This window comes from Danio rerio, chromosome 6, assembly GCF_049306965.1.
Source record: "Danio rerio strain Tuebingen ecotype United States chromosome 6, GRCz12tu, whole genome shotgun sequence".
Taxonomy (NCBI): domain Eukaryota; kingdom Metazoa; phylum Chordata; class Actinopteri; order Cypriniformes; family Danionidae; genus Danio; species Danio rerio.
The window spans coordinates 19,226,181-19,246,336 of NC_133181.1; the positions used below are offsets into that span (position 1 = coordinate 19,226,181).

Below are 20,156 nucleotides of genomic sequence, written 5' to 3' on the forward strand. Positions count from 1 at the left end.
CTAATACCGTCACTCGGGCTAGAGCCCCCTCCCCGAGCGCGCCTATGCCCTGACGTGGAGTCTATTCACTGAATGGTGTGTCTCTCGCTGAGAAGACCCCCGTAATTTGCCAGATCAGCGTTGTGCTTTCTTTACGCCGAGAGTAGCTGGAGAGCAGGCTGTCGCCCTCCACACTCAAGGTTACGTGGCTGCCATCTCCGCTCTCATAACGCGGTGGCTGGCAGCACCGTGGGAACGCATAACCTCATCATCCGGTTCCTCAGGGGCGTTAAGCGAATTAATCCACCCCGCCCCCTCTCATGCCCTCTTAGGATCTCGCCCTCGCTACACAAGCCGCGTCAGATCCCTTCAATCCTCGACTCAGTATCTTTCTGTCCCTGAAGACAGCTCTGCTGGTCGCGTTGATATCGATTAGAGGGTTGGGGACCCGGAGGCATTTTTCGGTCAGTGACTCGTGCCTGTAATTGGGCTGGCTTCTCTCACGTCCTGAGACCCCGCCCGCGATATGTGCCCAAGGTTCCTACCACTCCGTTTTAATACGAGGTAGTGAGCCTGCAAGCGCTGCCCTCGGAGGAGGCAGACCCAGCCCTTCTTTATTGTCCAGTTCGCGTTTTGCGTATTATCCGGACCGCACTCAGTTTAGATCATCTGAGCAGCTCTTCGTCTGTTATAGCGGTCGGCAGCAGGGAAGTGCCGTACCGAAATAAGTTCCCACTAGATTGTGGATGCCTTTCTTTCACTATCAGAGCCGAGATGAGCCGCGTCACCCGAGAGCGCGTGCGCACTCCACTCGGAGCTTCGCATCCTCTCGAGCGCGCGCACGCGGCGCCCCTCTAACAGACATCTGTAGAGCTGCGGGCTGGGTGACACCCAACACATTTGCAAGGTTTTACAATCTGCGAGTGGAGCCGGTTTCCTCAAGGGTATTAGGTAACCCTTGGTGATTGAGGAAACAATTCGGTAGGGTGTTGAAACACGCTTGCTGCGCCATTTTCCCTAACACGGAGATACGTGCGCCTTTTTATCTGTCAGTAAAGTTCCCCGTCAGGTGAGCCCTGCAGATTCCTCCGTGGCCCCCAGCACTGACTCAGCGGAGGAGTCACTTGCTGGCCCACTACGTTGTAGGTCTGCCCGCTGGTCAGCCCGCGTTTTGGGTAAAGGTGCCTGCTATGCGTGATCCCCACTAGGCGATCCCATATGCTTATTCCGCCACGGTTAAGTCCCCCCCCCTGGGCGGACCCGTGTCTTCCCTCCCCGCTAACCACTCTTTTGCTATGCGTACTCCCCCTTTTTAGGGCTAGTCCATATGTAAATTCTGCCATCTATCCCCCCTTGGGTAACGGATGGCCTCCGCAGCGTCCTCCCTATCGGGATTGCACGCTTCCCAACGTACTGTCGTATTTTCCTAGAATTATCTAGATGCTCACGACTTCCCAAAAAATATATATAAATCCGTAAAACTTCTGTTGAAGTAGGATAAATTAGGGCCAGGGACACGTTGGAGGACCGCGCCCCCCATGATGTGCGTCACGCTTGCTTGACTATCTCCTCATCGGGGGTGTTGGTAAGGTGCAGTCATTATGGCGCTTTCAATGGGCTCCCAATGCGTGGATTTTACAATCAAATCCAATTATAGTGCTGAAGTTCCCCCCTGAAGGGGAACGTTCGAGGTTACTAAAGTAACCCTTCGTTCCCCGAGGAGGGGAACGGAAGCACTATACTCCGTCGCCATAATGACTGTCCCTTAGCTGTTGAAAGTCTCTTCAGCTTAAAAAGGATAGCGTCTGCTGGCGCCAGGTGAGCTTATATACTCAGTTGATTGCTTATGCCGCTCACCTGCGCAGGCTTGCGCTGCCAATTCATTCTTAATTGGCCCGTTTAATACTCTTTCAGACGAGTAGCTTCTGAACCGAACCTCCCAATGCGTGGATTTTACAATCAAATCCACTTATAGTGCTTCCGTTCCCCTCCTCGGGGAACGAAGGGTTACTTTAGTAACCTCGAACGTTTCTAATTCTGTCTTGAAACTGTTCAGGGCATCATGTCAGTCAGAGTAATCCAACTTTTCTATCGTCTTAAAAAGATTAGTTCCATCTCTAAACAAACATATCGGAACAAAAGTGTTGAAGACTTTCTCATAACTATAGTTTAGAGAAGCAGTTTTGGTAATGAACTCTGTAGGAAGGTGGATTTTGAGGTGCAGGGTTTTCCCCTGCTTTAAATAAATCTAATTTTAATACAAGAAATGTTGTTAATATAGAACATTTTATTATCAAACTTAAAAATCTCATTCAGCATTATTGCAGACCAACATAACCATTCAATATAATATCAAGTGTGATAATGGAAATTTTGAAAAAAGTACTGGATTGTGAAGGCACATGGGTTAGTGAATAGACAGATTATGACATTGAAATATCTAATAAAAATATTTGTAATGAATGGGTTAATTCATTCATCAAGCAATCAGAGAGATCTCCCATTATATACTATTTGAATACCATTGAATACTAACACGAACCACTGTTTTGTTGGTTACAATCTGTCTGATACTATTTACATTGCACTTAGATCAAAATTTGGCCAGTTACATGTACTTTTATGCAGCCACAATTGCTAAATAAAGAAAGACAGACATTTTAATTAATAAATAGTTCATTTATTACTGAATATGTTGTTCTGTCTATTTATGCTTTCTAGGTCACAGGAGAAATGTGTGAAGGCTATAGAAACGTTCAGAGAAGGACTTTGTAAGAAGAAAAGGGTGTACTATTTTGACAAACTGCATTTAATAGATAGTAAAAGACACATATGAGCAGTAATAACAAAGATAATAGTCTACCATTTTCCTTACTTGACCAGAAATGACAAGAACAAACATTCATTCTGTAAAGATTCTTGTCTTGGAAATCCTGCCTCAGTTTGGCCAATGGTCTCAGTTGTTGTTTTATTTCCTCTCTCTTCTGATTGTTTTGTTGTACATTTTGACAGTCTATAGTACTCTAAATGTATTTTTTCCCAGTCTGACTGATTAATACAGACCAAAACATGACAATTAATACTATTCAGCAGCAATAATCACAGAAAATATGCAAATTTCATTCAGCTCAGGGACATTGTTTACATTGTTTGGTTGACACCATTATGTGCATGCATTTCCACTGAGAACTTGCATAGAATTGCTAGTCCTTCACTGCCTCATTGAATGTTATTACCATTGCTTCATGACCATTGTGCTTACCCTGTTAGATTATTGTGTTCTGGGTTACTGCCTACTGTTCAAACACACTACTTACTAGCTATTCTGCCTGACTTTTTGACATTGTATCTGCCTTGTATTTAGGATTTGATAACTGAATTTAAATGAACCTCCAGTAATTGGGTGAAGCCTGCTCTTCGAGTTGGTCTCTCACAATATCCCATAAATAATGTTAAATTCACATAATGCTGCCTTATGTTGAATGGAACCGGTGGTCAAGGACTACATTTTCATTTGAATTTTCAATAAAAGAAAATTAATAAAGTAACTAAACTGAAAATTTTGGGCAAAAATTGTCAACATAACAGTACTGAAATGCCAATTCTGTAAAACCCACATAAACAAGAAGGGTTTATAAACAAGGAGGGAAAAGGCGGGACTGTCTAGCATTCTTGAAGATAATGAACGTGTCACTGTAAAGTTTTCCACCTGAATATACTCTTACCTTCCATTTCATCACTAGAATCAGAATCTGACAGCATAAAAAGAAAAGAAAAATGAGCAGTGATGTTTTTTAGAAAGAAGAGGATACAAACAGTGTGAGTGAGGTGGAAATGCACACCCGGAAGACAGAAACAGGTGTATGCAGAAGCATGAAAGTTGTGGAGGACATTTCTTAAGACTAATGGCCATGTAATGATTGATATATTCAGTTGGTGACAAAATTTGAAAATATAAATGTATAATATGTAAAAATATCTATTCCATTTAAGTGAATAGTGGGTCATTCTGGTTTGACAGGTACTTACCGGAACTGTTTTGCTGCACCAAAGCTTCTGCAGGGTTCTGTGCCCTCAGGCCTGCAGCTGACAGAGTTGCCTGTCCAGAAAGCCCTTTTTAAACAAAATGTGTGAGAGTCATCTGAAAAGCTTTCCATTATCAGGTTTAAACTCCACATAAGTAAAATCTTATTCATAGGTCAGTATTAATAATTATTACTCACAAATGTAAGCATACTGAGTGACTTTGTATTATGCAAACACAGAAACTACCATTACAGAAACCACATAAACATTGCACAATCTTCACATTTTAAAATCTTTTGTGAGACATGCACAAAGGCCAGCATGGTGGCACAGTTGGTAGCACATTCGCCTCACAGCAACATTCGCCTGTTTGTGTGGGTTTCTTCCGGGTGCTCCGGTTTCCCCCACAAGTCAAGACATGCGGTATATGGGAGAATTGGGTAAGCTACATTAAATTGTCTGTAGTGCATGTGTGTGAATGAGTGTGTATGGATGTTTCCCAGTGATGAGTTGCAGCTGAAAGGGAATCTGCTGTGTAAAACATATGCTGGATAAGTTGGCAGTTCATTCCGCTGTGGCAACCTGAGATTAATAAAGATACTAAGCCAATAAGAAAATAATGAATGAAGCATGCATAAAACTTCTTTTGCAAAATGTTCATGCCCAAAAATATGATTACGTGATCACTTTTTTCCCCTTACAAAACCTTTGTGTATGTTTATGTTTCACATATGTTCCCATTTATGCAAAAATTGTATTTATTTTTATAAATTCAGTAAAACTATTGAGTCTATGGCAAAATCTTACAGAAACAGGAATGGCAGGTGTCAGGAGATGTGTCTCACCAGCATTGTCGTGGGCAGAACTAAAAGGAGCTGATTCCATCTCCTCAAAGGCCTCCCTGTAACTATGCACAGATTTCTGAAAATTCAAAAGAAAAGAAAAGAAAATATAGTGTACCACAATGATAATTTTGCTATGAAATATTGGGTTAATATACTATTTAAGTACCACAATAAATCAATCATAAAATTGTCTGTTTACACTTTTTTTTTTTACTATTTGCATTGACTGCCCAATACATGCATAGAGACAAATTATGTCTCATTATCACAGCACAATAGAGTAGGAAGTAAGATGCATAGTAAGGTAACCATTTTAAACAATGCACTTGGGTTAAAACTCATGTTTTCCCGAACTGATTTTTATTTTTCTTCATAACACAGCAGATTGGATTATCCCATAAGGTAGCATCAATTCAATAAATAACAGCAATTACACCAAATAAAAGAGCATATTGTTTTATAAGTTACCCTTAATACTAAGGTGCACATATCTGCCACTATTTGCATCGAGCATAGTATCAAAAAACAAACAAACAAAACAATACATTGTAAATAAAAATACAATTCATAAATAAATTGCAAACAAAGTCACTATTTGCAATTAGTGTAAATAACATAATGCATCTATTTTTATTTGGTGTAAACAGTTAATTAATATTAGCATGTTTAATGCATCTGTTTGTACTTAGTACTTAGTGTAATTGTACTTAGTGTAATTTGCATTGACATCTAAGAAAATGATATTTTTACTTGTCTACAGCTAATTAGACTTAGTGCAAATAGTCAATCTTCAACTAAACAAACAAAAAACAAACAAACAAACTGTATGAAACATCTAGTTGTATATCTTATCTATTATTATCTATTATCTTATTCTTTACCTCCTTGGGTTGTCCACCTGGGTTCATTGTAATAGTGTTGGCAAACTCTGGAGATACAGGCTTCAATGGAGAGCGCACCACATGGGCCGCACTGTCATGTTGGCTACTGAGGTACTGGCTCTCACTGGTGGTTCGTCGGCGTACAGTAGGCATGGCTTCGTCTGGGGTTACTGTACGTGAATGTGATCCTAAAGCACATGGAAGAGTACATTTTTCAAGAAAATGCAGATTATGTGTAACTAGAGTTAAATATATACATATTTCTTAGCTTTCTACTGTATTTTGGATTTTTGGTAACACTTTATTTTGATGGTCCATTTGAGTTTTAGTAGACTAGTAGTCTGCTTAATATCTACTGTTGCTAAACAGACATTTAACTGAACAAGAAACTTTGCAAGTACATGTCAACTTACACTAACCCCAACCCCAATCTAACAGTCTACTTATAATCTAATGAGATTTAGTTGGCATGAACTTTAGGTACAATGTAGCTTAAAATTAACAAACGGACCATCAAAAAAAGTGTGACTGTATTTTTTTTTTAATATACATTTTGTTTCATGTTTTAATGAGTTTTATTAGATACTATTGATCTATAGATCAATTACTGTAGGTTTAATAAAAAAGGTTGACATACTAACTTGGCAAAGTTAGACTAGTCAGTGGAATGAATTTGTTTTGGGACCATCAAAATACAGTTTAGCTGATAATAAGCTGGCAGTACTTAATGATTGGAAATTGATATATAAATTGCAAAGTTATTCATTTTCAAAAGAGTGTAAGGATACAAATTCACATTGAACTGAAACTTGGGAAAAACCGTCATGACATTGCAACTTTGTGGCAACATGAAGCTACAGGAGAAGGCGTTTTGCGTGATTGTTAAAACTAAGGTCATTTCATCTGCATAAAACACTTTTTAGAGATTCTATATTGATTAATTATTTTTCATTGTCATTGCTGTGCTGGTTTAATTCTCGGAATTAAGCAAGTAAAATTGAGGAATAAGCAGATGAATTTGGCCTACTTATACCATAGACAAGCTTAAAGCCCAGAGTAATTGTCAAATGATTTCAACCCTATATATCATTAGTTTTATATTATCCCTACTATCATTTGGGATAGAACTCCTGTTAGTAAAACAAATAGTTTTAAATAACCACATATCCTCTCAGCTGTTTTTTTAATTGAAGGCAACATTTTAGGTTTTTAAGGATTTTGAGTGCGTTTTTGTTATATATTTCCAGTAATTTGTTATATAATTCCAGTAATATAAAATAGAAATAAGCTATGACAAACAGAACTGTTCAAATATACCCTCCAAATTTCAATATTCTTTATGACTTTATAACTGAGATCCAATACCACTGTCAAAAACACTGAATTGAATAATAAAACATAACTTTATTATTTCATGGTATATTCAGAGCTTGTTTCCAAATTATTGGCCTATCAATTAGAAAAATAAGCCACAATAGAGACACAATAGAGAAGATGACAGAAATCTAGTGAAAGAATAGAATGGGTGGAGGATAGAGGGAAAGGTGAAGGATTGTGTGAAGGGACAAACAAACCAGAGAAGGAATAAGAACGATGATGTTCGGACTGGAAGGACATGCTCTTGGAGATGCCCCGGATGCGGGCGTTGTACTCTGGGTAGAAGAATGATGAAGTGGGTTGAAGCAGGAGAAGAGAGGGAGAGTGAAGATGCAGGTGGGGAATCAATGGTGTGAGAGGTGGTCCACATGCCAGAGCAGATATTGAGAGAACAGGGAAAAACAAGGAAAATTAAGAAATTGTGAATCCTCGTTTCTGGATCTTTTCACCTTTCATTAAGGTGTCATCATTCATGCTTAATTCAGATTTGTTGCACATTTTCGTTTACATGTTCTTTCAATTGTGACCCATATCCAGTTCACGTGTTTACACTTACCATACCATTTGAAACATTGCACAATGCTTAAACTGGGTTATTGTACCACACGCTAACCAAGATGGATGAACACGAAATACACTTGATGCTAACTCTGCAATATCTGTTAAGTTTGTCAAAAATCACCATGATTTTAAGGCAGAGGAGTATAAGTGGATGTGCATATGTGTCAGTTAATGTGTTCTTAACCATTCAGAGGATGTCTGGGTGCAAGGACAGGCGGGGACATATTATGTTTTTTTTATTTTTATTAATTATTATTATTATTTGTATTGTTGTTGTTCACATTTACTGCCTCAACAGTAACAATCAATTCTTCCTAAGAATATTATAGAGTACATTCATTCATTCATTCATTCATTCATTCATTCATTCATTCATTCATTCCTTTTTGGCTTAGTCCCTTTATTAATCTGGGATTGCCACAGCAGAATGAACTGCCAACTTATCCAGCATATGTTTTACGCAGTGGATGCCCTTCTAGTTGCAACCCATCACTTGGAAACACCCATACATCATTCACATATATACACTACGGACAATTTAGCTTACCCAGTTTACCTGTACCACATGTCTTTGGACTGTGAGGGAAACCGGAGCACCCAGAGGAAACCCACACGAACGCGGGGAGAACAGGCAAACTTGACACAGAAATGCCAACTGACCCAGCCGAGGCTCGAACCAGTGACCTTCTTGCTGTGAGACAACAACACTACCTACTGCGCCACCACATCACCCATTATACAATATAATTAATATAATACATAATTAATATTATTATACAATATTAACTCAGTACGCCATGGAGAGCTACCAAATTGTCATATTTTTGATTACATACACAATACAATAGCTCAGAAAATCTAATCTGCTGTTTTAATTTGTTTACATGATAATAGCATTGGCAAATATCTAAATTATATCTCATTTATGCATGTGTTCTCCCTTTTCCTGTTTACACAGTTATAGAACACATTTTCTTAGTGTCACATATGAGCAAAAAATGGAATTGGGTCACATTTAGCTGGCTGTAAAATAGGCCTTTTATGTTTCATAAAGCCTGTCTAGCAATTTCTTTCACAGCCAGAAGATGGTGCTGTTATGTTTTTTAGTAAATTCAGTAGCTGTTGTCAAAGCCAGGGAATGCATGGTAGTTTTAGCACAGCACAGTAGGTCTATTCTGACTGTTGGTGACTTACATCTTGCAGCTATCCACTCCTACTCAGAGGACAGTGTTGATGTGAACAATCTGAGTGTCTGCCAGAAATACTCTACATCAACATGTGAAAAGATGACACCTCTATAATCTTCTTTTATCATTCTTTAGTCTGTATGTCAGCTTTAGAGTACTATATTAGAACATGTGTTCCTTGTATATACACGCAGTGGGACATATTTGCAGGAAACTTTTTTGATTCATTACCAGTTAATGTGCTTGGTTTTAATGGACAAAATAACTGCAAAATAACTGTTGAGTTAAATGAAGCCAGAAGGCTACTATTTTCTTTCCATCAAAATGAGCACTAAGGCTAAGTAGAATAATATCTGTATTACACAAAATTTACAGATAATTAACAGATGATTTTTAAGAATATGATCTAATGAAATTGTTAAAGCATCAAAAGCTGTGTATTCAGTGTAGAGAGTTTTCTTCTTTCTCACCTGCCACACGGTGGGCCACAAGTCCCTCAAGGTTTAGCATTTCCTCCTCAGACTTTGGCTCAGGCTCTTTTGCAAGGGTAACAGGAGGGAGAGGAGATGATGATGCGCTGTAGCTTTTCTGAGGGCCTGGGAATGTACCCTGAAGATCTGGAGAGTATGACACTTCACTTCCTGGGTAGACATACTGGGGCTTGATTGGAGATGGGAGGGTTAAAGTTGGGGATGGTGTTGTAACTGAACCTCCCCTGATACTGTAGGGATCTTGCTGATAAATAGGTGAATAAGGGGTCTGAGGGGTCTGTGGAGTTTGAGGATAACCTCTTTGATGGTCAGATGTTGGAGTTATGGGGTAAGCAGGTGATGACCTTTGTGAGGACTGGCCAAAACTAGCAGAGGAAGATAGAGGTGGGCCACCAGTTACACTATATATGGCCTGGTCAGCCTGGTAAGAAGGTCTGGCTATGGTTTGGCCAAAGGGTGGATGAAAAGCTGAGATGTTTTCACCTGGGGGAGCACTCTGAGATTTGGGAACGGGTGTGTGCGAAGGCTCCAAATCAAGCATGAGCATGTTTAGGGCATCTATAGATTGTTCTACATCCTGCTGTGACCCTCCTCCACGAGTTGAGAAGCGTGGCAGGGCACCATTAGAGCCAAAGAAAGGGTCATCTACAAGACCATATTGGTGCCAAGCACTGAGCCCTCGCTGCACTGCCTCTCTACTGCTGGTATTACGTTCCGGAGCCTGTGGCAAATACCTATGACCTCCATCCAGCATCATGCCACCATATGACTGTGAGCGATACATTCCTTCATTCTGCCCACTGTAGTCTATCAGTCCATGAGCTGATGATGACCCTCGAAGCTGGTGTACAGGCATTTCCTTTTTAGACCTCCGCTCTAGGAAAGTCCCACAATGTCCCTCTACTTCTACTACAGTGCACTCTGTGACTGTTTTACTGTCAGCTGGTGTATCTTGACCTTCAAAGGAGGAGAGTGTACCAAGACTGCCAGCACTGTTATCTCCCACCTGGCTTTCTGGTAACTCGTCGTCAATAATGCCAGTTTCCCGCTCAGCACCTGCTTGTCCGTTAACGTGGACCTGGGCTGGCACAAGGTGCCTCACACCAACCCCTGGGCTTGTGTTAGCAAAAGAGAGGAAAGACTGATGAGGTGGTCCCTCTGAACCACTCAGAAGTTGTTCCAACTCTCGGTTCTCACAGGGGCTAATTACTGTCCCAGGGGGAGCTTGGCTCACAGGCCCTGAGGATGACAGAGATTGTTGAGCATCATCTGTGCGGTCTGTCTTAACGGAAGCGGTGGAGTTGCCTGAGTCACTGCTGACAGAAAGAGCGTGGTCTGCAGCTGGTAGCTGATGGTTGGCAACTGGAAGAGGAAGAGCGTGTTCAGCTACAGGAGGAACACGGTCAGTTGAATAAGCACCATTGGCTGGCACAATACCCTCAAGAGAGTTTTTCTTTTGAACCCGGGCGTACAGATTGCCGTCTATTGGACCTTGAGTATGAGCAGCATCTGAAAGAGAGGTTATAAAAATTATCTTATGAGCATTTAAGACTGACCTTTTCCATTGTAGCCCATTTAAAAATGTAACATCACTCTTAAAAATAAAGCTTCATTATTAGCATTATTGGTTCCATGAACAAACTGAACCAAACAGTGGAGAAGAACTCTTCAGATTATTGATTTTACTGCATAAAGAAAAATGGTTCTTTTAAGAACTATCCAATGAATGATTCTTTGGAGAATCTATAGCATTTCTGTGAACACACCCTTTTAGAACCATTATTTTTAAGAGTGCAGAGTCATCATTAGCTTAAACTTTTGAAATGTTTCTTTACATTTATAGTTTTATTCTGTATCTCTTCTGAAGTCATACGACAGCTTTGACATTGGAGGCCAACAGACCAAATTTAATCTGTTATTAACTGAAAATCTTACCCTCCACTTGAGCTCTGAAATGTCATTTGCGTTCAAGTTCAATTTAAAAAACAGCCTGGTTAACATACAGTACACATTTTTATGTGGTTAATGTCAAATTCCTTTAGTTTGATGTCATTTGACAAATTGAAAAGCAGCAAGGGGAAGATTTCCAGTGAACAACAGTTAAAAATTAATTCTGTACCTTGCACAACCTATCACATGGCTTCAGAAGACACCTTCTGTTTGGAGCCTCTTCAGCTATCTGCATATACCATATAACCAGCAACAGATGACAAATCTCCACATTAGCCGTGAACCTGTGTGGATGGCTTCCTATATGGTAAAGCATCCAAAAGCATGACAATTTTAGAATCACACTTTTTATGTAAAAAAAATGAAAGAAGAAAAGGTTATTGGCCATGACAAATATGTGCCAGTGCTATATCTTTCATCTGTTAAAAGCTTTATGACAGATACAGATACTGCATTTTTCCAATTGATTTTATGCCATAACAGAATTATGACATCATACTTCCCAGTAGAATGCATTGGCCTCAAACGTCTGATGCATGAGGAAAGTGGCACTAATCAGCAAACATGGCACTGTATCAGACACATTATTCATTATTAATTTTCCTCACATATATATTTTTTTGTGGTTTCCACTGAAGTTTAATCTCTCACTCATACTTAAGCATTCAATGACAAAATAATACCTTTAAAAAGTTCAGAAATGTGTCTAAAACCAAGCACACTGATTTAGTAGTCCATCTGATATTACGTCAATTCCTCCACTATTTCCAAGGAACAGCAATTAAGCGCAGTAATGACTGATGTTCCAAAATAAAGATGAAAATAATACAATTAAATTAAATCACAATTTAAAATGTACAGAGCTGGCAACCCTATGTTGATTTATAGTGTTTTTAAATCCACCCAAATTACTGAAATGATGCAGGCAGGATTTTAATAAAGTGTCTGGCTGGTATATTCTACAGCAGGAGAGACTTTCTGAAAGTACTGTGAATTTTTGGCTTCACTGATGTACAGTCAATTAAAGTTTTGAAAAACAATGACTAAGAGAAAATGATGGAAGAAAAAGAAGGAAGATGAAATGCTGAGATGACTATTGCACATTTGTGTAACATTTGTTTTTGCATTTTAATTAGAAAGCATTGATAATATAAATATTATAAGCCCTAATAAGCTTGAGCTAAGATTGCACGTTTGAGACAAGGAAGACAAATGAGACATGTACTATACTATTTATAAGATCCCTTAATTGCCCAGACCACACAATTACCAGATTGTAACTTAAACCTAAGTAGTTTCATGTAACTAGCAAATGATTGCTGCTGGAGTTCAGAAAATATGCACAAACTTGTTTAGTATGATGATAGCCAAGTTTTACTCTGTCTGTCTAGCAACAGCCATGGCATTACGTTAGGCCAAGGGAATGATATCATGGGTAAATAATGCCAGAGTGTTGGTCAAGAGAGAGAGAGAGAGAGAGAAGGAGAGAGAGAAGAAGCAGAGGCCACTATAGTTTAAAATATTTTTTATAAAGGCCAAATTTATAAGAACGTTAAAATATAAGGATATTTTAATAAATAACAAAAGGAAACAGCAAATAAAAAAACAAATAAGGTCATGGAATTGGAGGAGACAGACATATGGCAGACAGACAGACAGACAGACAGCAGGGAGAGGTTGAAAAAAGAATATGAGGTGGGAAGCAGACATGTAGACAGCTAGGCAGATATATAGAACGGATAAATGACAGACAGACAGACTGACTGACAGACAGATAGACAGACATACACGGGTGGTAAGAGCATAATGGGAATTTACAGAAATGGAATGGGCCAGTGGTTAGCTGACAGAAATGGCAATGACATGAGAAAACATAAGAGACATCAAGATACTGTAAGAGTTAAAACGGGGGGATGGAGGTGGGCTGTTTATATTCAACATGAAGTCACATAGTGATCCAACAGCCACTTACTAAGACAGAACAGCTCATTCACGTTCAGCATAACATTCCGTCATCATCGTCACATACAGCCAAACACAGAACACTTCTGTATTACATTTTGCTCCGTATTTATTTGTTGTTGTATGCACTTTTCATTTACATGACCAGAGGTTCAGAAGTGATTCCACAACTTAATTATAACATAATTATACCATTAACAATACCACAAAATGTATTGCTGGATGAAGACACATAATGATAAATTCTTATTTACATTAACATTACTAATATTAATAAATAGATACTACATATTTGTGTACGATTTCTTCTAGATATATACCCCACAACCTTGTTTTAAAATGATTTACAGTGAAACTTTAAATGTTTAAATATATTAATCCAATATATAATTAATAGAAAAATTTTACTCATAAAAATTATACTTGGGTAGTTTAAAAAACAACAGAAAAAAACCTACAGAAACTACTGAAAAAACATTATTTTCTCAATAAGAATAGTATAGCAATGTGCATACTAAAAACAAACAAACAAACAAACAAACAAACAAACAAACAAACATACTGTATCACAACAGATCAGAGAAAAGATATACTATTCAGACTCTTAAAACAAAGGCTTGAATGTGTGGTCATTTTTAGGGGCACAAACGCCATCTAAAATGTCTCAAATGATGGACATCTTGTATTGACAAAAGGAATAACCACAGAAGCTGTTTTTAGATTATAGAGAAATCTCAACTTTGAATAACAAACTTCGTCAAAGAGGTCTGGAACATTTTTTTTTCTGACTGTCCAAAATGTAAAACATTTCGCCAATACAATTTAGTCTATAATTCACCTTTATATTTAAAAATATGAATCTTTTTGTATATAAATTATACAAAATGAACTCTGTAAAAGATACAGTAGCGAATCATGCATTGCGAATGCAGTTTGAATGAGGAAACATCATCTGTAACACTCACCTATTTTGAGGCCCGATGTAAACTCAAATTCAGTTTTGATTCCAAGTACTGTATTCAGCACCGTTCACCAGAGACTTAGCCAGTCTCTGTGTCTTTGAAAAGATATCATTTTGTCCAGTTCATTAAACAGAGTTTCTCTCTTTTGTGAGTCACTCTGACCAAGTGTCACAGTCACCTCTCTCTGTCTCTCTCTCTCTGTTCCACACACTTCCCTCTCAGTCATTCCAAAAATGCCATGAAGCCGTGCAGCAGCCAAATATGGGAGCCCAAGCTGTAAACAAGCCCTGATAGCTATACTGCCCCAGAGCACCCCTCTGTCTCTGTCATAGGCATACATACATAGACAGTCACCACATACCCTGGGAACACACACAAATGGAAATATATGCGTATGTGGGGCTTGAGATTTGTAAGATATTGTCATATCTTCTCATTAAATCTTTTAAATAATAAAGTAGATAGTGGCTCAAAGCTTCTTCATTCAAAGTCATGTTTGTCTGTTGTTTTCTGGAGTGCAATCACTGAGCTGGCATTTGAAAGGATTTGTCTTTTGCTCTCTTTGGATGTATTTCTGTCACATCATGCTGTTCTGTTTAGGGTCTGATTACATTTTAGTTGTTTTGCTGACTACCTAATTAAGTTATTGATTCACATTTCACTACACTGCATTATTATAATGATTAATTTAATTTTATATATTCCAAGTTTAAACTCTAAACACAGGACTTAATGTAGAAAAAACATGTTCATTCAGATCAATTTCACAATCAATTACAAGTAAATAACATATTACATTAAACGTGAAATAATTATTTTTTTTAATTTTGAAAAAGTAGTGTACGTGCACACACACACACACACACACACACACACACACACACACACACACACACACACACACACACACACACACACACACACACACACACACACACACACACACACAGTTGAAGTCAGAATTGTTAGCCCCCCTGTTTATTTTTTCCCCGTCATAGAGAGACATCTCTAAACATAATAGTTTTAATAACTCATTTACAATAACTGACTTATTTTATCTTTCCCATGATGACAGTAAATAATATTTTACTAGACAATTTTAAAACACTTCTATACAGCTTAAAGTGACATCTAAAGACTTAACTAGGTTAATTAGGTTAACTGGGCAGGTTAGGGTAATTAGGCAAGTTATTGTATAATAATGGTTTGTTCTCTAGACAATTGAAAAAAAATAGCCTAAAGGGGCTAATATTTTTGTCCTTAAAATGGTGTTTAAAAAAATTAAAACTGCTTTTATTCTAGTCTAAATAAAACAGATAAGACTTTCTCCAGAAGAAAAAATATTTTCAGACATACTGTGAAAATTTCCTTGCTCTGTTAAACATCATTTGGGAAATATTTAAAAAAAGAAAAAAAAATCAAAGGGTGGCCAATAATTTTGAATTCAACTGTATATTGCCAAACAAAATGTAATTTTATCTGTCTTGTTTACCGCTTTAAAAAACAAATACAAATTATTACTGATAATCAGGATTAATTATGATGAGATCTTATTCTTCCCAAACTATTATTTAAAGCTGTAAATTAGTATTCAAATTTATATTTATATTTTTAATGGTAGTTTTTAAAGGTGGTAGGAATATTTTTTCTCCTGTAAGTCTAAATGCTCCTTCATGCCTATTAAAGTTTTGCTGTTGAAAGCTGAGAGTTGGACCGATTCTGTGTCCTTGAGTTTGTTATAATTTTCTGTTTTGTGTGCTATCCAACCCTTTATACCCAGCTGAGCTTTACCCCTTTTTATGTTTTAATTAAATGGGTAATGTGTATATTAAAGGATTTATTATGATATTTATTTATTTAAAAGAAAAAAAAATATGTATGGAGCAGATAACCTTCTGGGCAGTATTTCAAACATTTAATACATTTTAGGTGACCGTAGTTTAGGCCCCACATCAGAGACTTTCTAATCCTGTCCCCATCTTCTTCTCCTTTTCTGTTACACCAATATCTTCAAAAGCCAATACATAAATATGATTTCATATTACTGCATGTGTTTATAAATTGCCAGTAACTCACCTAAAAAGTTTTTTCCACTTCCATGTGCTTTTATTGGATTTGACAGGATAATTTGCTCCGTTTTTTTTAATTTGCCTCAAAGTGTAAATCCTTTAGACCTAAAGTGTCATTCTATTTTCCCAAAGTTCTGTCATGACAGCACCAATATTTTCTTTCCTTTATGATCACCATGTTCATTGTGTGTGGGGGGTTACATATGTTTCGGGGTACCCTCGTCTTTGGCTTTACCCACCAGCCCTTCCTCCCAGCAGAGAACACCGAAGAGAGGAGTGTCAGTTTTCCACCCGTCCCTGGGGCTGCCAGCAGGGCCACTGACGCCTTCTATTTCTTTAGATGCTATTTAAAACTCTGATTGGCAGGAGGCATGGGAAGGGCTTAGTGTGGCAGACCACATGGATTTAAAGAAATGAAGTCAAGGGAAAAGTGTCCTAATGACCTGAGATATAATTTTTTCCCACCTTAAGGTGATAAGTAAAATGCACAGAAAATTAGAACAACCTCATCAAAATGCCAAATCATTATCTCATCTTTATATTTAAGCATTTGCAGATCCTTTTATCCAAAACGACTCCTACCCATGAACATACACCCAGAGCGGTGGCCTGCCCAGGGAGCCGTAGCACTGAGGGTGGTGAGAAAGCTCATTATATACTCCCAACACCTACAACCCCTGCCAGTGGTGGTACTCAGACCTGCAATCTTTGGATAACAAGTTCAAATCTCTAACCATAAAGCCATGGCTGCCAATATCTAAATGCCTTGAAAAACATTCATAATCCATTAAGTAGACAATGCTTTCAAGTGGCATCCCTAGAGTCTTGATCATTAGCAGCAATGAGAAGAAAATTAATATATCCCATTTAACCCTACATTGTTGTTTACAGTACACTGTCAAGCTAGCAGAACAACTGCCAGTGACCCCTTCAAACTCTTTCTCCAAGAACACAATAATTCCACGTCCACACCAACACATCAAAGGGAATGAGACATGGTGTACATACAGCACAAGGTCAAATGACCATTACATTCTGACCTTGATCCTTTCTAAAAGGGGTATATGAAGAATTCAGAAAGTCTTTGTATCAGCAAAACCACTGACATAAAGTTGGTGTTTCATGTTTGCATTCATGCATACAATGTATAAGAGACTGAATGTCATTAAAGGGATAGAATTGTTGTTATGTGTGTTATAAGAAAAGCACCCACGCCACTGAAAGTGACACTATGAGAGAAGAATATGCAAACAGGCTCTGCATTTTTTCCTCTCAATAACAAAATAAAGATGCAAGAAAAAAATGACAGTGGTGAGAAAGCTGTTATGATCACTTGTTTTAAAGTATACTAAAGACCTATATGCTATATACTTTAACTCTAATTTATTCATTACATGCTATAAAAAGGGGCTATGTAAGACTATTCAGTGGAGATCAAAGTGATAAAAGAATTCATCAAGACTTTGTTTTTTAGAAATGGAATGTAATCTACATCATTCAAAATGCTATGCTATTCAAAGTATTTAAAATTATAGAACAGCAATAATTGTAGCCCAAAGAAAGAGTACAAGTTTCTGAAGGCTATAGCAGTGAACAATTGTTCCCCTTCGGGGGGAACTTCAGCACTATAAGTGGATTTGATTTGTAAAATCTACGCATTGGGAGGATTCGGATCAGAAGCCGCTTGTCTGGAGAGTATTGAACGGGCCAATGAATGAAATTAATTGGCAGCGTAAGCTTGCGCAGGTGTGCGACATCTGCAATTATCTCAGCATATAAGCACACCTGAAGCCAGCAGACGCCATCCTTTTCGCTTCAGATCCTTTCTGAGTGAGTCGATGAGGGTTCCTCTTGCTGATCAGCACTTCAGAGCGAACGAGTGTGTCTCCCGGTCCAGAGTGGGTCTTCGCGGTGGCAGACGGTCGAGCTGGGTTACTCCCTTGCCTGCGGTTCTTTGGGTCCGGTCCTCCAGAGCGGTGCGTATAGTTGCAACTTTCCTAAAAGAGCAACACAGTCGTGCAGCACGTCCTTTTCAGGATGGCGCTCCGACTGTGCGTTTCTGGATGCGGGGGTTTCCTGGCTCCGGATGATGGACACGATCACTGCATTGCATGCTTGGGGGTCCAGCATGTTAATGCGGTGCTCGCGGGCGGTTCATGTCGTCATTGCGATGCCATGACCGTTGCACAGCTAAGATCGCGGCTAACTTTCGCAAGAGAGCGAGCCACCCCAGTTGCCTCCTGTTCTAAAAAAGCAGCAGGCGCTCGGGCAGATCTGAGGGTTTCAGCGGGAGATAATCCGCCGCCCACGGGCTCGCGGACCTCTCGCTCCTCACGGCGCTCCATCCAAGCTTCGGGTGGTGAGAGTGATCCGTCTAACCAGATGGTAGCTCTCACACTCGCTGACACCGGAGATCAGATGTCCTCCGCGGCATCGGAGGGTGGGCTTTCACTGTCCGACGAAGATCCGGACCCGCTCGCCCCCTCCGGGCAGGTGAGCGCTGTAAAATCGGATCCTGAAGCGGACATGTTAGCCGTGCTTTCCCGGGCTGCTTCGGCCGTGGGGTTGGAGATGGTTTATCCCCCAGCTCCGCGGCCGGACCGACTAGATGGGTGCTACGTAGAGGACCAGAAGGCGAAGCCTTCGAAGCCTCTCGTCCCCTTCTTCCCGGAAGTGCACAGTAGGCTCACGCAGTCCTGGAGGGCACCTTTCTCTGCCCGTGCTGCGAGTGCCTCCGCCCTCACCGCCCTTGACGGCGGAGCTGCCAGGGGGTATGAGGCGATCCCGTCAGTGGAGCGCGCTATCGCGGTCAATCTTTGTCCGCGCGGCGCCTCTACGTGGCGGGGTTTGCCCCGCCTCCCGTCCAAAGCCTGTAGGTTGTCTGCCTCCCTCGGAGCCAGAGCTTATAAGGCTGCGGGCAAGGCTGCTTCTGCTTTGCACGCGATGGCCACCTACCAGCGCTACCAAGTGCAGGCGCTGGCCGAGCTGCACGAGGGCGGGTCCAACCCAAGCTTATTACATGAGCTGCGCACCGCGACCGACTATGCTCTTCGGACTACTAAGTCCGCCGCGTGTGCGCTGGGGAGGACGATGTCCACACTTGTGGTTCAGGAACGCCACCTCTGGCTAAACCTGGCCGATATGCGCGACGTTGACAAAGTTCGCTTTCTTGACTCGCCCATATCCCAGGCTGGCCTGTTCGGCGACACCGTCGCTGAATTCACCCAGGAATTCAAGGCGGTGAAAGAGCAGTCGGATGCGATGGGCAATGTCATCTATCGGCGTGGCCGTAAGCCCGCTCCGCCCGCCGAGCCATCCACCTCCGCTGTTCCTCGCAGAGGGTGCCCGCCAACGAGTGCTGCCCCGCCCCCGCCTGCGCCTCCGGCCAAGCGGGCGCGGCGTTCACCTCGAAAGCAGGCAGCCCCTCCTGCCCAGGGCGCCGTTAAGTCCGGTAAACGGACCGCGAAGCGTCCCTGAGACAGGCCATCCGGAGAAAAGGAAACTTGCTCTTTCCCCGCTGGAGGGCGGGGCCCCGATAACAACGGTACTTTTCAGTGCCACCAAAACATCAGTAAAAGAGCACTTTTTCCCTTCCCCGGATGTGACTGCACGAGTTCTGCCAGTCTGGGACGCGCTGCCTTCCGGCTCGCAGACTCTACGTGCTTTGCCAGTGGCTCACGAGCGCTGGGGGGACGGTCTCCCTTCCCTCAGCCCTCCAGCCCCCTCTCCGGAGTCAGGGTGCGGAGCCAGAGCGAATCGCTCTCCTCCAGCTCTTCCGCGGGACCCTCGTGCTTCCCGGATCAGCACACCCACTCCGCGCTGCCCCACCGCTGGTACGTCAGCGATTGTAGCGATGACTACATTAG

At 40.5% G+C, this 20,156-nt stretch overlaps 1 protein-coding gene across 36 annotated transcripts in view; it reads right to left on the reverse strand.

The window, feature by feature from the left end:
* Positions 1-20,156, reverse strand: part of tns1a (tensin 1a) — a 108,296-nt gene that overhangs the window by 13,823 nt on the left and 74,317 nt on the right. For 12 of the 36 annotated variants that reach the window (XM_073953970.1, XM_073953969.1, XM_073953968.1 and 9 more), the window contains 6 exons: positions 9,327-10,856; positions 7,306-7,383; positions 5,732-5,919; positions 4,851-4,926; positions 4,009-4,092; positions 3,705-3,731 (listed from right to left, as the gene is read on the reverse strand). In XM_073953970.1, the coding sequence (XP_073810071.1) occupies positions 3,705-3,731; positions 4,009-4,092; positions 4,851-4,926; positions 5,732-5,919; positions 7,306-7,383; positions 9,327-10,856 (1,983 nt within the window). Of the gene's footprint in view, positions 1-3,704; positions 3,732-4,008; positions 4,093-4,850; positions 4,927-5,731; positions 5,920-7,305; positions 7,384-9,326; positions 10,857-11,466; positions 11,598-14,224; positions 14,408-20,156 lie in introns of those variants that run through there. The other 24 variants (XM_073953974.1, XM_073953975.1, XM_073953973.1 and 21 more) reach the window with 11 other exon arrangements.